Source organism: Pimephales promelas, chromosome 20, assembly GCF_988280905.1.
Source record: "Pimephales promelas chromosome 20, fPimPro1.hap1.1, whole genome shotgun sequence".
Taxonomy (NCBI): domain Eukaryota; kingdom Metazoa; phylum Chordata; class Actinopteri; order Cypriniformes; family Leuciscidae; genus Pimephales; species Pimephales promelas.
The window spans coordinates 16,816,452-16,830,099 of NC_142788.1; the positions used below are offsets into that span (position 1 = coordinate 16,816,452).

Below are 13,648 nucleotides of genomic sequence, written 5' to 3' on the forward strand. Positions count from 1 at the left end.
GTTTATTGAAATGTGAATGCACATGCTTAAATGTCTTCTATCATATTCCCAAACATCTAAAAACTGCATATTTTTCCTTGCACGGAGACAGAGAATGGCAGAAAGCCAGTCCAGGATGCTGCTATTCAATCATCAATGACAGTTTCTCTCTCTCTCATACACACACACACACACGTTTTCATTCTCATAAACAAATACTATTTTTCCCTTTCCCTGTCTGTCTGCTATTTATATCACCATGACTCACTCCCATTGGATGATGGACCCATGGGAAAGGGCCCATACTGTTGGCCATGGGAAAGGTTCTCTTATCTCTTACCTTTCATTATCCAACTGGTTAAAACAGAGAGAGAGTGGCAAGATGAAACGGGAAAGATAAGGCCATCAGCTTTGGATAACAAAAAAACACTGGAGAGACAAATAATGAGAAAGCACCAGATGACAGGATGCAGCAATCGATGTGTGAGATGTTTCATAGATGATAAAACGTGCCATATACTGGACCACAACAACATGTGTTATAGTTGATTTTAAAAGATTGAAAAGTGCCCGGAGAGACATTTGAGATACGAAAAATGTTTTGACTAAGCTTAAGGTCACAGTCTAGTGATTTTCCATATGCTTACAAGAGAAAGAGCAGTGCGTTGTCTTATCAGTCCACAAACACATTCACTATCACTATATTTGAAGCAATAGTTCACAAAATGAGCATGCATTTTTTACACGTCTCTCAAAACTCTTGACTTTTTTCTTTTCATGCAATACAAAAGGAGATGATGAACAGAATGTTTTTTTATGAAAGTGAATGTTGAGTGTGTGAGCGTGTTTGTGAGTTTGTGAGTGTATGTGAGTGCGTCCACCTATCAGGACCATGGCAGAGAGATCAGCAGATGCCAGGCAGCAGAGACTCAAACTGAATTAAACAGGTTTGGTCACCCCACCCCCTAACATGCACAAAAAGATTCACTCTCACACACATGCCCATCTACTCTCTGTCAGCCTTTATCAGGAAATAGAGACCAAGTAAACAATAGTTCTTTCAAAGTCAAGGCTGTTCATGCTCATTAATACTGGGTGTGCTTCTATTTATACACTAGCTTGCACATGTACAAATCCAAACTGCTGTTGTGCTTGACGTATTGTTGTTTAGGGAGTTCAGGCATACTTGAATTACACATGTCTCAGAACTTGTGGCTACTTGAGAGTGTATTAAACTCCACTGCCTCTTTTCAGAATTGTTCATGTTAAATCACAACACGATAAGTGCATGTGGAAGTAGAAAGAGGAAGAGTGGCATGTTAAAAGTTCATGTTTTGATGGTGTCTGTCCACAGGATAAACACTGAGCATATAAGCAAAAGTGAGGTGAAAGAATTATGATGATTGAGAAAACCGTGATGATGATGATGAAAACAATAGGTCTTCACAAACAAAAAAAACTAACCTTAAAGATCATAAATCCTTAAAACTATTGTTAAGACAAATTAGTTAGGTGACAGGAGGACTGTGTAACAAGATACAGTAACCTTTTACTTTATTCCTTCCTTTCATCTGTTCCCAAATATACCCAAATCCTCTTTCCTTTTCTTCATCTAGACAAGCAGCTGCTGTCCTTCTCGCTCTGAATGGAGAGCCCCAGGAGAGAAGAGGATGAGTGTGACTAGACGCTACAGGTCAAAGGTCAAGACTTCATGTGCCAGATTTCTATATGGCACATCAATTAGGCGAGTACACATAGATCAATCATACATACACATACACAGCGCACCAAAAAGTCTTTAAAAAAGATCATCCATCCTTTTTTAGTTTGATCATCATATTTCAAACAAATTCAGATAAGTAATGTGTTTAACTGTTATTAAATTTGCATTGTTTTATCTCTATCTTAAATAATGTTGGGATTTATTTATGCCTTCAGAAAGACAAAAAAACATGACAAAGAGACTTACTCCATTGCTTGAAAGCATTATAATATTTATTTAATACATATATAATATAATTTTTTTTATCATATAGTTTTAAATTGTTTTAAATTATAGTTTTAAATGTTGTTTAAACAATATGATGGTAACAGCGTTGACACACAAGCTAAGACTGCAGTAGTTTTTTTAATAATATAAATAATTCCAAAATGTCATCTAAAAAACAAACAAAAAAATATTAAGAGGTAATAAAGACAAAATTCTAGCCTATATTTCCATATTTTTTTAAAGTTGGAAACACAGGGGTGGAACAGAATTATTTTAGTATTATTTATCAATTTTAAAACATTGTTTCAGGTTTTTATTTGAATTTATGTTAGTTTGTGCTATTTATGTTTTTTGTAATTTTATGTGCTTTTGTCATTTTTTTCTTCCATTTAGCTCAATTTAAGTTTTATTTTTAATAATTATATCCTTCACCTTTTATTTCAGTTATAGTTGCCACTTGCCAGGGCAATATTACTATGTTTTTTAAGTTAATAATCTAAGATTTGGATTTTATTTTATTATAGCTCTATTTCAATTGACGAAAACTAATTTTTAATAGTTTTAGTTTTAGTTAACAATAACAAAAATGGGATGGAATTAAAAATTAATTAATTAATTAAAATGACTTGATTTTTGTTGATGTGTTTCCATATGAAGCTAGAATACTATGAAGGTAAGATTCACTGCTTTCTTAAAGGGATAGTTCTCCTAAAAATGAAAATTCTGTTGTTCATGTTCTGTTGCTCATGTTGTTCCAACCCTATAAGACCTTCGTTCATCTTCGGAACACGAATTAAGATATTTTTGATTAAATCTGAGAGCTGGATCACTCCTCCATACTAGTCCATGGGCTTCTTCAGGGATTGAAACTTGCCGGCCTCGAAAAGTTATTAAAGAAATTGTTAAAATAGTCCAAGTGACTACAGTGGCTCAATCTTAAGTTTATCAAGCAACGAGAATACTTTTTGTGTGCAAAAACAAACATGAATAACAACTTTATTTTAACTATTAGTTTCCTTCTCTTTGGGCCTCTAGTTAAACGTCACACGTAGGCTCACTATTGGCCGATGCTGGTCATGTGTGTGATGCGTGTGACTTCCAACAACAGATCGTCCAGAGAGAAGGAAATAAATAGTTAAAATAAAGTCGTTATTTTTGTTTGTTTTTTGCGCACAAAAAGTATTCTCGTCGCTTGATAAAGTAAAGATTGAGCCACTGTAGTCACTTGGACTATTTTAACGATGTCTTTAATTACTTTCCGAGGCCGGCAAGATTCAATCCCTCAAGAAGCCTATGGACTAGTATGGAAGATGCTGTTCCGAAGATGAACAAAGGTCTTACAGGGCTGGAACAAGAAGGCCGTTCTTATCCCGAGGCGTCATATATAACGCTTTTGCCAAAGCATAGACATCCAATGCACATGGCACCCTTTAGCGTCAACTGAGACAAAAATATATATGGGGCAGAAGGCGCCTCCTAGTGGTCTAACCCTAACCCTACCCCATACCTAAACCTACCATAACCGAAGCGTCTCATTTGACGCTAAAGGGAGCCATGTGCGTTGGATGTGTATGCTTGGGCAAAAGTGTTGTATAATATGACGCTTTGAGATGAGAATGCGTTGGAACAACATGAGGGTGAGTAAATACTAACATAATTTTAATTTTTGGGTGAACTATCCCTTTAAGGCAAATTGACTGTGAAATCAGCCATAAAACCTTCAGAGCACAATTGTTCATATTACACAGTAGCACTACATAATCAAAATCAGCTTTTTCTTTCCCTAAAACACTCACCCACACACACGCTCATTGCAGTGTCAAAGATCAAAGCCCAGGGGAGCGACCTTATTACCAAAGCCATGAGACTCTGAGGAGGAGGTGTCTCTTCTCACTCTTTCCATCCTTCCAAACTCCAATGATCCTTCAGCTATTAAGAAACAAAATGACACGAGGCACATGTTCATGCTCAGAGACCTCATCCTTGTGCAGAGGCACTCAGCTGAATTATGAAAATGAATATCATAATTAATGCAGGATAATGTTTTTTGTCCTGAAGCTGTGCAAAAAGGGATGAGACTTGCAGATGTAGGACAAGGGTTTTGATTCTACACTGGTGGTAAAGGTTGGCTTGTTTCTTTATCTTTCGATCATTTGAAATTTATTTTACAATAAAGTTACATGAAATATACCATTGGATCTACAGTTAATTACCGTATAGTAATTAAAAGTTTTTCACTGTAGCAGTTTTACAGTCTTTTACCGTTAAAATTATGACAATTTTTTACTGTGAATAATTTACATTTTATATGGTGTCAATATTGTATGATTTTAAGTGAATGTTAAAATGATTAAGTATACATAAGAATACTCATGCGATCATGTTTACAAATACTTAAAGGGAAACATTTGTACCCTGTTTTTTGTTAGATTTTTCCCCCTCGATATCCACTTAAATTAGTAACAGTAACACATAGGTTAAACTAAATTTATAGCTACTCCTACTCTTTCACACTCAGCTCGGTGGAAAACCACAGTCATCACGTCAACTACCTTTGGCCCAATGTAATGTGTGTATTTGTATCTGCACATAAACGTGTTTGTTTTTGAGATTATATGTGGAAAAGTCGTTCCTGTTGAGTCGTGTACGTATAAGCAGTATGTGTGCTTTCACGAGTGCTTCATAGATTTGGGTTTAACATGTAAATGGGCATATTTTCCACATGCACACAAATCCTACTGCTTTCCTTCTTGTGTAGAGCTTACATGTACATACACTTCTGATGAAAAGGACAGTTATTTCCTTCAGCAAGAAAACACTTACGCACTGAGCAATACTTTCCAGGATATCCATTCCACTGAAATTCACGACTTGCTGACTTGAGAGGACCAACGTCTGTTTCTTTAGATCTCAGAGAATGACATTTAATTTGAAGTTTACAAAACACATTGTATCTTAGCATTTATCTTATTTCCTGTATAGCTCAAATGGTAGTGTAAGGTAGCTAGAAACGACAAAATCATATATGTGATTATTCAAAAATTATGCTTAATTTGGATAACAGCTTCAGACACAGTTTTAAATGTACATTAACAAAGGAATAAAGAAATTTCACCATGTGTTTTTTTTATTGTAGATAGTGTGCAATTATGTGATCTAGAGCATTTTGGACCATGATTCATGGTGCCTGGTGCTTTATATCACACATTGAGAAATCTGGAAATAACAACTTTTAGTGAGTTTGTAGTCATGGGATGACTGTCATCCTTTGATTTATACATGCACTAAAAACAAACCAGAAACAAACATAATCATAGGATGACGTAAGATGTGATAAAGTGAATTTTTTCTCCAGTAAAATTATAAATAGGCTCAATCTTTTTTTTAAAGGGATAGTTCACCCAAAAAGGAAAATTATGTTACGGTAGTATTTACTCACCCTCATGTTGTTCCAACCCCGTAAGACCTTCGTTTCATCTTCGGAACACGAATTAAGATATTTTTGATGAAATCTGAGAGGTTCAGTTTAATAACTGAAAAGTTATTAAAGACATTGTTAAAATAGTCCAAGTGACTACAGTGGCTCAATCTTAAGTTTATCAAACGACAAGAATACTTTTTGTGCGCAAAAACAAACATAAACGACTTTATTTCAACTATTAATTTCCTTCTCTTTGGGCCTCTAGTCAGTTAACGAAGTGTGATAGCGTAGGGCTACGTCACACGTAGGCTCACTATTGGCCGACACTGGTCGTGTGTGATGCGTGTGACGTACAACAACAGATCATACGCTGTTAAACTAGTAACCTGACTCCAGGCCCAGTGAGAAGGATATTATTATTATTATTATTATTTACGTAATTATTAATTGAATTACGTTATTTATTCTCGTCGTTTGATAAAGTTATGATTGAGCCACTGTAGACACTGGGACTATTTTAATGATGTTTTTAAAGCGATAGTTAAATTTGAAATACATTTTAAAGCCTAAAAGATTTGAAGAAAGATATATCCATTTAAAAATGTTAATTCTGTCATTATTTACTCCTCCTCATGTTGTTTCAAAACTGTCTGGATTTCTGTCTTCTGAACACAAAGGAAGATATTTGGATTAATGTCGGTAACTAAACAGATGATTGACTTCCATAGCAGGAAAAAAATGACTAAGGAAGTCGGTGCGTGGGACACATCGACTGTCGGCATGTACACAGAGACATAAGGAGTTTTTAAGATTATGTGGAAATGGAATATGCACGAAAGACATCTCTTTGGTATGATGGTGAACTTGTTGCTTATGTAGGTGGTTCTTTAGGGGGAAGGGCGCTAATGTTACACCCTGAAGCCAAATGCTTAACCTCATTTGCCTCATTACATCTCCTGCCAACAGATAATATGGAAAACTCAAAAGCTCAGCCTGAAAATCCTGTCACGATACTAAAACTGAAGGCCATTATTATCGGCAAACGTTTGCCATGCCAGTTTGAATCGAGAAAACAAATAGGGAAAAGCTCTAATTGGTGTGTAACACAGGTCATTGTCCCATCATCCATCAGGGCCATCATGGAGTGCATCATCTGACATCATGTGCACTGTTCAGAAGCATAACATCATTGAACAAGAGCCAGCAGAGGAGGAGAGGGCCCAGATCAAACACAAAGCTGTAACCACACATGACATGAGCGGCAAAAAGAGCAGTCGCACTTCTAACGAAAGGCGGTGGGAGAATGACCCATTTACCCAGCATGCCCTGGGGGGCTGAAAGGAAAAGACTGTCTTGTGGTGCCAGTATGCAAAGTAGGTTGGATGTGAATGGAAGAAGGAAAGGAACGGGGAAAGAGGTGGCTCACTGGCAGAAGAAGGTCTAGGTCAAAGCTGGCACTGAATGTATGGCATCCGCCCTTGGCCATATTTTGAGGGCAGAGCTTGTAAGGTTCCCCCTCATATTTATGGCCTCCTTCCCAGGCGCTGGCGTGAAGAAAGGGAATGATATTATCACTAAAGTAGTGCTCTTGCAGATTATGGCATGAGAAAGCATTTCCCTACAAGGCTGAATAAACCACACACAGAAATTATTAAAGCATCTATTTAAATTTGACAAAAATATATCATTGCTAGGTCCATTTTTCAGCATAGTGAAGTCGGTGGTCATTGTGCAGTTAAAATAGCTTTAATAACTCAGTGTTTCATACATACCCTACATACACGTGTGTGTGAGTGTTACATTATATAACATTTTAATGCCCCCCAATGTGCATGCCTTAATGTATTTTCATTTACAAATTTACAAAAAGTAAACATTTTATTCTAAAACAAGCAACAAACAAGTTATAAATATATATATATATATTGTGTTTTTGTATTAACTGATTAAGCACGCTCAAACATAACAGACGGTGTATGTGTGAAAGTTTCTTGATTTAGAAAATAACCGATATGCTTTTTTTGTGTGGAGATTAACTGTTAGCGAGTTTCATCTGTTTGGATGTGGACATAGATGTAGGCAATGGGGGGCAGACTGGTTCAAGCTAACGGTCGATAGGGTAATTTCTCCTTCAATCTTCATCTTTGGCTTTTTGTTGTTGAGGGACAAGACAATGCAAGAAGCATAGAATGGGAAGGGCGAAGACAAATGGAATGAGTTCTCTAGAGAGCAAAAAATGCTAAATGTGAGCATATAAAGGACTGAGCTGGAGGAAGGGGTCTAGTAGATAACAAAGGTGTAACGACAATAGCAGGGGGGATGTGTCCTCTCGTTTTAAGCTGTGTTTAGTTGGGGGTGCGCAGGGACACGTGCCACTCTTGGTAGGAGGGGACAGGGTGGAATTGAGGGAGCACAGCCAGTGGTGCCCAATCCGCCCTTTGCTTTGTTCTGCCAGCTGTTGCTGTCACGGACAACACCCGAGCATCAATGGACCCCCAAAGGGACAATCGCCACCTTAATACTCATTTACAAACATCTCTGCTATAGGGAGGGGTGGATTGATCTAGTAATAATGAGGCGTCCAATTGAAAAAACAAACAAACAAATGTTTTAGTAAAAGTGCTCTACAGAAGATTTTTAGGGCAAAAATAATTATAAAATTACATTACTGAGTGTTCAAAAAACTGCTCTGGATTTAACTTGCAATTTAATATTTCAAACACAGATGGCGATAGTGAGGCCAAAGATCCATAGTGCAGCAGTGATTGATGGTTATTTATCTAGCAAAAACCTGTTTATATTATAAACTTAAGAATCAATAGAAAATGTGTATTTTTGCACATAGTTGTGAAAGAAAAGACATACGTTCCCTCCACTCTTTCCAGCATTCAAACAGAGATTTTAGTGCAATGATAAAGAGCATCATCTGGTGTTTCAATTGCCTATAACCTAAATGAGGCATGTAACCTACTGTAGGCTTATAGGCTTGCATGCTGTTTGGTATAATTTTAAACTTTAGAAGTCTTTGAATGCTTGACAGTGTTTTATAATCGTTGTAAAATGGAAAGAGTTCAGGGCTTTAAAATGGTGAATGGCGATTTTAATCACAAAAATGTTTCCATTAAATGGAGGTATCATTTTTGCAGTCATAAAATTTTGAAGACTGTTTTCTTTTGCCAGAAATGGATTCTCTCAGGAATGTCCTATGGGTTTTTGAGCAGCAGTTTTGATTAGCCTACGAGTGAAATAAGATCTGTGGTTAACTTTAGTCTACTGGAAGACTTAATTATAGAAGGTTTTTCTATAGGCCTAACATTATTAGACAGTATAGCCTACCTTCAAGTGATTTTTTAAAATGTAAGTTGTTAAGTAAAAGACCACCACAATAATGTGAGTTTATGTGCTTGACAAATCAGACAATCAGTGTAGTCCTTAGTTTATAGCAACTCAACCCTAACCGTTTTAAATATCAAATTTGAGATTGGACTGTGTGTAATTTATGTTGTAGATCTAAATGTTAATGTCTGATGTATTTTTTCCTGTCTGTGTTCAAAGCAAACAAGCCTTTGTATTCACATTAAACAAAAGCCCGTCTTAACCATAAAGAGTAGAGGAGTAGAACAACTCTGATGCTTTTTTTTTATCACAGCCACTAGGTGGCGCTTCGGTAGCGCGGCCGCCATTTTTGAGTGAAAATTCCAACTGGAGTTACTAACAGCACATAATTTATTTATTTTTTGAATTATTAGTGAGTATTTGCATATTATGCAAATGTACACATTTACGTTTTAATCCACTGAATCATGCTAAAACATGATGTATTGCTGTGTCCATTATCCTATAACTTTAATTGCCACTAGACGGGCTTTGACCATAACAATCATAGATATCATATAGATGTCTATGATAATGCATGTAAGACACATACGAGGCTCACTGCTGCCATCTAGAGGCTTCTGAAGCTTTTCACAATCTCTCTCTTTAATTTAATCACTGTCTTGCAACTGGTGTGACAGCTTTAGTTTGAGATGCATCCAAAGAAAACTATCCCAAATTTGTCATGCATTTTTTTTTTTTTTTGTCGTTGCTTTGAGCTAAAAAAGTGTGCAAGGTGTCGTCGGTCATCTGTTTCAGCATGCTTGAATGGCTGATTAAAACAGATAAAATTCAGTTGTACACACAATTGCTAGCTTATGGGAAAAGATGAGCACTGAGCAGGTACTTTCAGGTTAATCAGTTCAATAGTAAATACATTTTTTTTAAACACATGGTTATGAAGAGTGGATTATGTCTACACCATTTCACAGCAGGGCTGTCCTTATTTGACCCTTAACAGGGAGTATTCCTCAATATTTATCTGATGTCTTTTTCTGAAATAAAATCCCATTTGCAAGCTCACTGCCAGACTTCTGAGGCAGACTTTAGTTCAGGTTGCATTGGGCTAAACCCAGATCAGGACTGGACATGAGCCAGATGGACTCCCCCCTCCCCCCCTCATGTAATCTTCAGGGTCGCTTCCATTTCCTGTTCTCTGAAAGTTTGATTCAAGGAACTGTCATCATAAATAAAACTGCCTATGGATTAAAAAACAAGTCTTTAGGGGATGAAAACTAAATATGAGATAAAACAAACAAAGATAGCACAGAGAGAGTTAATCTTCAACACTGACGTCCCAGTGAACAGTAAAGTCACATGCTTGTCTCAGATTGTTTACTTGCACAGTCTCACAGTTAAAAATCCCCACTAAACTCAATACCACCCACCAGCTCGCTCTCTCTCTCTCTCTCCTTGCTTTATCCACCCGCCCTGTTTTCATGGTCAGTCTTGAAAACAGCCCAAGTAGTGGGGAAAAGCATAAAACGAAGAAAGTGTGCACATTTTCTGTTTTGCACATTTTTGAGAAATTGTCATCGAATCTCAGGAAAACTGTGAGTACGATGAGGGAACTTTCTAGAAGCTGCATGCCGAGGGAGACGGGTAGTAAAACCACGGACTCAAACACAGCATCTGCACTTAGAAACTACATTTAACTTTTGAAAAATACTTTTCCAACGATGCAATGTTTAAAAATGCTGCAGTAAGACTGAGTAATCTTTTTGCTTTGATAAGAATGTATGAATAGGGCAGCTTTCAGCAAATATGCAGATGAGTTTAATTAATGCATTTACATAACAACATCTTTGCTTTTATTCACACAATAGAAACTCATTGTAGGCTACAATAAAGTATATAGGCCTAACATTTTTTAGAGGTATAGACATGAAAATTTATTTTAAATATATTTTAGAGCAAAATACTGCAGATACCCGAGTTTTAATCATTTGTTGATTTGTGTGAGAGTTCAGTGTGCAGGGGTCATTGTTTACGCTTGAGCTTTTGCCAGTTTCGTCCATTTTAGTGACAGCATATTTGTTTCTCTCCCGCTGCACATGGTGGTTGCAGAAAGTTTCAGCTTTGATAATAAAGCGTTAAAAAGAAGTTTCATCGTTGCACAGATGAATAAAGAATGTTGTACTATAGCATGACAATAAAAAACAAAAATAATAAATAGAATATGGTAACACCATAGGCCTACAATAAACAACATTAACACATGTATATTGTTCTGTAACATTGTTATTTATTAATCTTTGGTCATGTTAGCTAATATGTTCATAATAATGTTCATTGTTAGTTCATATTAGCTTAGCTCCAATAAATAATATTAACAGATTTGTTGTCTCTTGTCAACTATCAATATGTGAATGTGTAAACTAACTAATAAATGTGGACCTTATTGTAAAATGCAATAATAATTATAAAGATTTTTATGTGGCCCTGTTCAACCAAACTCCAGACTTCCCACCCAACTATGTATTATGAACGTGTGGATGGTGGAGACTTACTGTAATTAACAGCAAAAGATGTGACCAGACTGTACAAGCTGGGTTTAGGATTTCATCCAGAGCAGGAGGTACTAAAGCACCAGGAAGTTATACTGTATCAACAGTAAATGCAGAATTAAATAGCAAAAGGTCCTAAACTCAAGACTTCCCTCTTTACTTAGGGCTTTGACAGTATTAAACTACTGAAGTTAGTCCACGAAGATGAGAGGTGTCATACATCAAATAGTCAAGCAACTTCAATAAAATACCAGAAGGCTCAAAATAACAGTGTGCGTCTTAACAACAGCAGACCATGAACAGAAAGGAAAGACTGGCTTAAATACACCAGGCTAATGAACTATAGGTACAAATCAGGTGTGCTCTAATTAGTAACATACTTAGTAGCCATGGCAACTAATGATGACAGGTATATATAAGAACAGAGACAAGCAAACTATATGTGCATGAAGAAAAAGAAAGTGAAACAAAGGTAAAATGTGACAAAGAATTAAAAAATGTTATATGCAAACATATAGTGAAGAGGATGACATTCAACGTGGCTTTAAGAAGATGCAGGCTCCAGCTCATAATGTATAGATCAGTCTAAGACGTTAATCACCATTTGCATTATATTTAACCTCGATCCACCAGGTGCTGTGGTCCTTCTGAAGGGTTTTGAGATGCTGCGATTGACAACGGGACGTGTAGGGGGGCTTTTGTCCAGACGGGGAGTGGCTGCGTTCAGCTCCAGCAGTGTCAAGATGGCCAGCCATGGGCATGGTAATGTCAAATGTACTTTTTAAAGCCAAAAATATCATTCAATAAAAATAATAATAAGAGGATGATGGTTGTTTTGATAATAATTAACAACTTTGACTGTCAACTTGTGTAACCAATGAGTGGCCACTGCATCAGTATGTTTTTATAAAATGCCACTTTCTTTACATTTGAAATGCTGGCATTTCTCAATTGTCAATTGATTATTTCTTTCTGTTCTCTCAGGTGATGTGGCAGAACAGGCGGACATGTCCGTACCCATGTACTGTGACCGTCTGGACACTCCTCTTCCAGACAAACCATACAAAGACGCCCTCAGTGATGCAGACAAGAGCCTGAAGCAGAAGGAGAAAGGACCCTGGAATAACCTCTCCAAAGAGGAGAAACTTGCCTGTTTGTATACCTCTTCCTTGTTGTACGTTCTCCTTCTGGTCCTGTGTCTTTTACTCAGTACTATTTGTATTCGAAGGTAAACGACCATAGAGAATACATTTTATGCGACTTCCCGTCTAGGCTATAGTTTTGTGAGTCCGTCTAAATAAACTTGAAGATCTGGCCATTTTATTGGGTTAATAAGGGAGATTTTCCTGAGAGGGCAAAGCACAGTATATGCAATCATGGAGAACAATTAAAATGTATTTATTTTTCTTTTGTGATCCTCGATGGCAGTGTACAGGATGATGTTTAAAGAGTCATTCGCTGAGATGAAGAAACCAACGGGTGAGTGGAAGACTGTGGTGGGTGGCATCTTTTTCTTCCTTGGTTGCACTGGCCTGGTGGTTCTGTGGCAAAGGTACTATGGTAAGTCAAGAGATCATAATTGTTTTTAATTGAATGGTTTAATTTTAATGCTAGGATTAAAATGAGTGAATAGGTCTGTTTAGGTTAGCTTTTTTTTTGCTTTCTCAGTGTATCCTCCTCACCCTCATACTCTTGATGAGGAATGGCAGGCCAAGCAGGTGAAGAGGATGCTGGACATGCGGGTGAATCCCGTGGAGGGGTTCTCAGCCAAATGGGACTATGAGAAGGGCCAGTGGAAGTAAATGTAGGGAATGCAGCTGTGAGTGTCACATTACACCTTGCCAATATCTGCTATTTGTCTCTGGCAGTCTTTATTCAAACATATGAACATATTATCCAATGGGCATTCAGTCCACAACACTGAGTCACAAGTGTTAATTCTTGACGAACAGAAATAAAACCTGAAAGAATAACGTCTTGTGTGTCTTTGTATTCATTCAACAAGATAAACAGACACATAATAACCACAAACGAGGTCTTGTGAATTCAAATGGGTCTTTATTTAATTTAAATGATATCAGACATTTAAAAAAAGACATAAAAGACATAAAACAACTAATTCAGGGCTGAAGCTGTTTAAATAAACCCAAAACCTTAAAAAAATAGTTTTCATTTTTGTCCCCATGTTGAAGGTTAGGTTGGCTAAATACAAACACAATGAGCAACAAATACACTTCAAAAGAAATGGAGTTTAAGGCCATAGGAAGGAACAATATGCGTTAACACGAAAAATATAAATAATTTCAAATCAACAAACGCCTTAAATATTTTCACTAATCTATGATGAGCTAGTCTAATTGTTATTTAAGTTAACTA

At 36.7% G+C, this 13,648-nt stretch overlaps 1 protein-coding gene across 1 annotated transcript; it reads left to right on the plus strand.

Annotated features, from left to right (window-relative positions):
- The first annotated feature begins 10,142 nt into the window (after positions 1-10,142).
- Positions 10,143-13,245, plus strand: cox4i2 (cytochrome c oxidase subunit 4I2). Its single transcript, XM_039652390.2, has 5 exons — positions 10,143-10,318; positions 11,906-12,034; positions 12,257-12,424; positions 12,701-12,832; positions 12,941-13,245. Exons 2-5 carry the CDS (start codon positions 11,935-11,937, stop codon positions 13,072-13,074), a joined length of 534 nt encoding a protein of 177 aa, XP_039508324.1. The 5' UTR covers positions 10,143-10,318; positions 11,906-11,934; the 3' UTR covers positions 13,075-13,245.
- Positions 13,246-13,648: the final 403 nt, after the last annotated feature.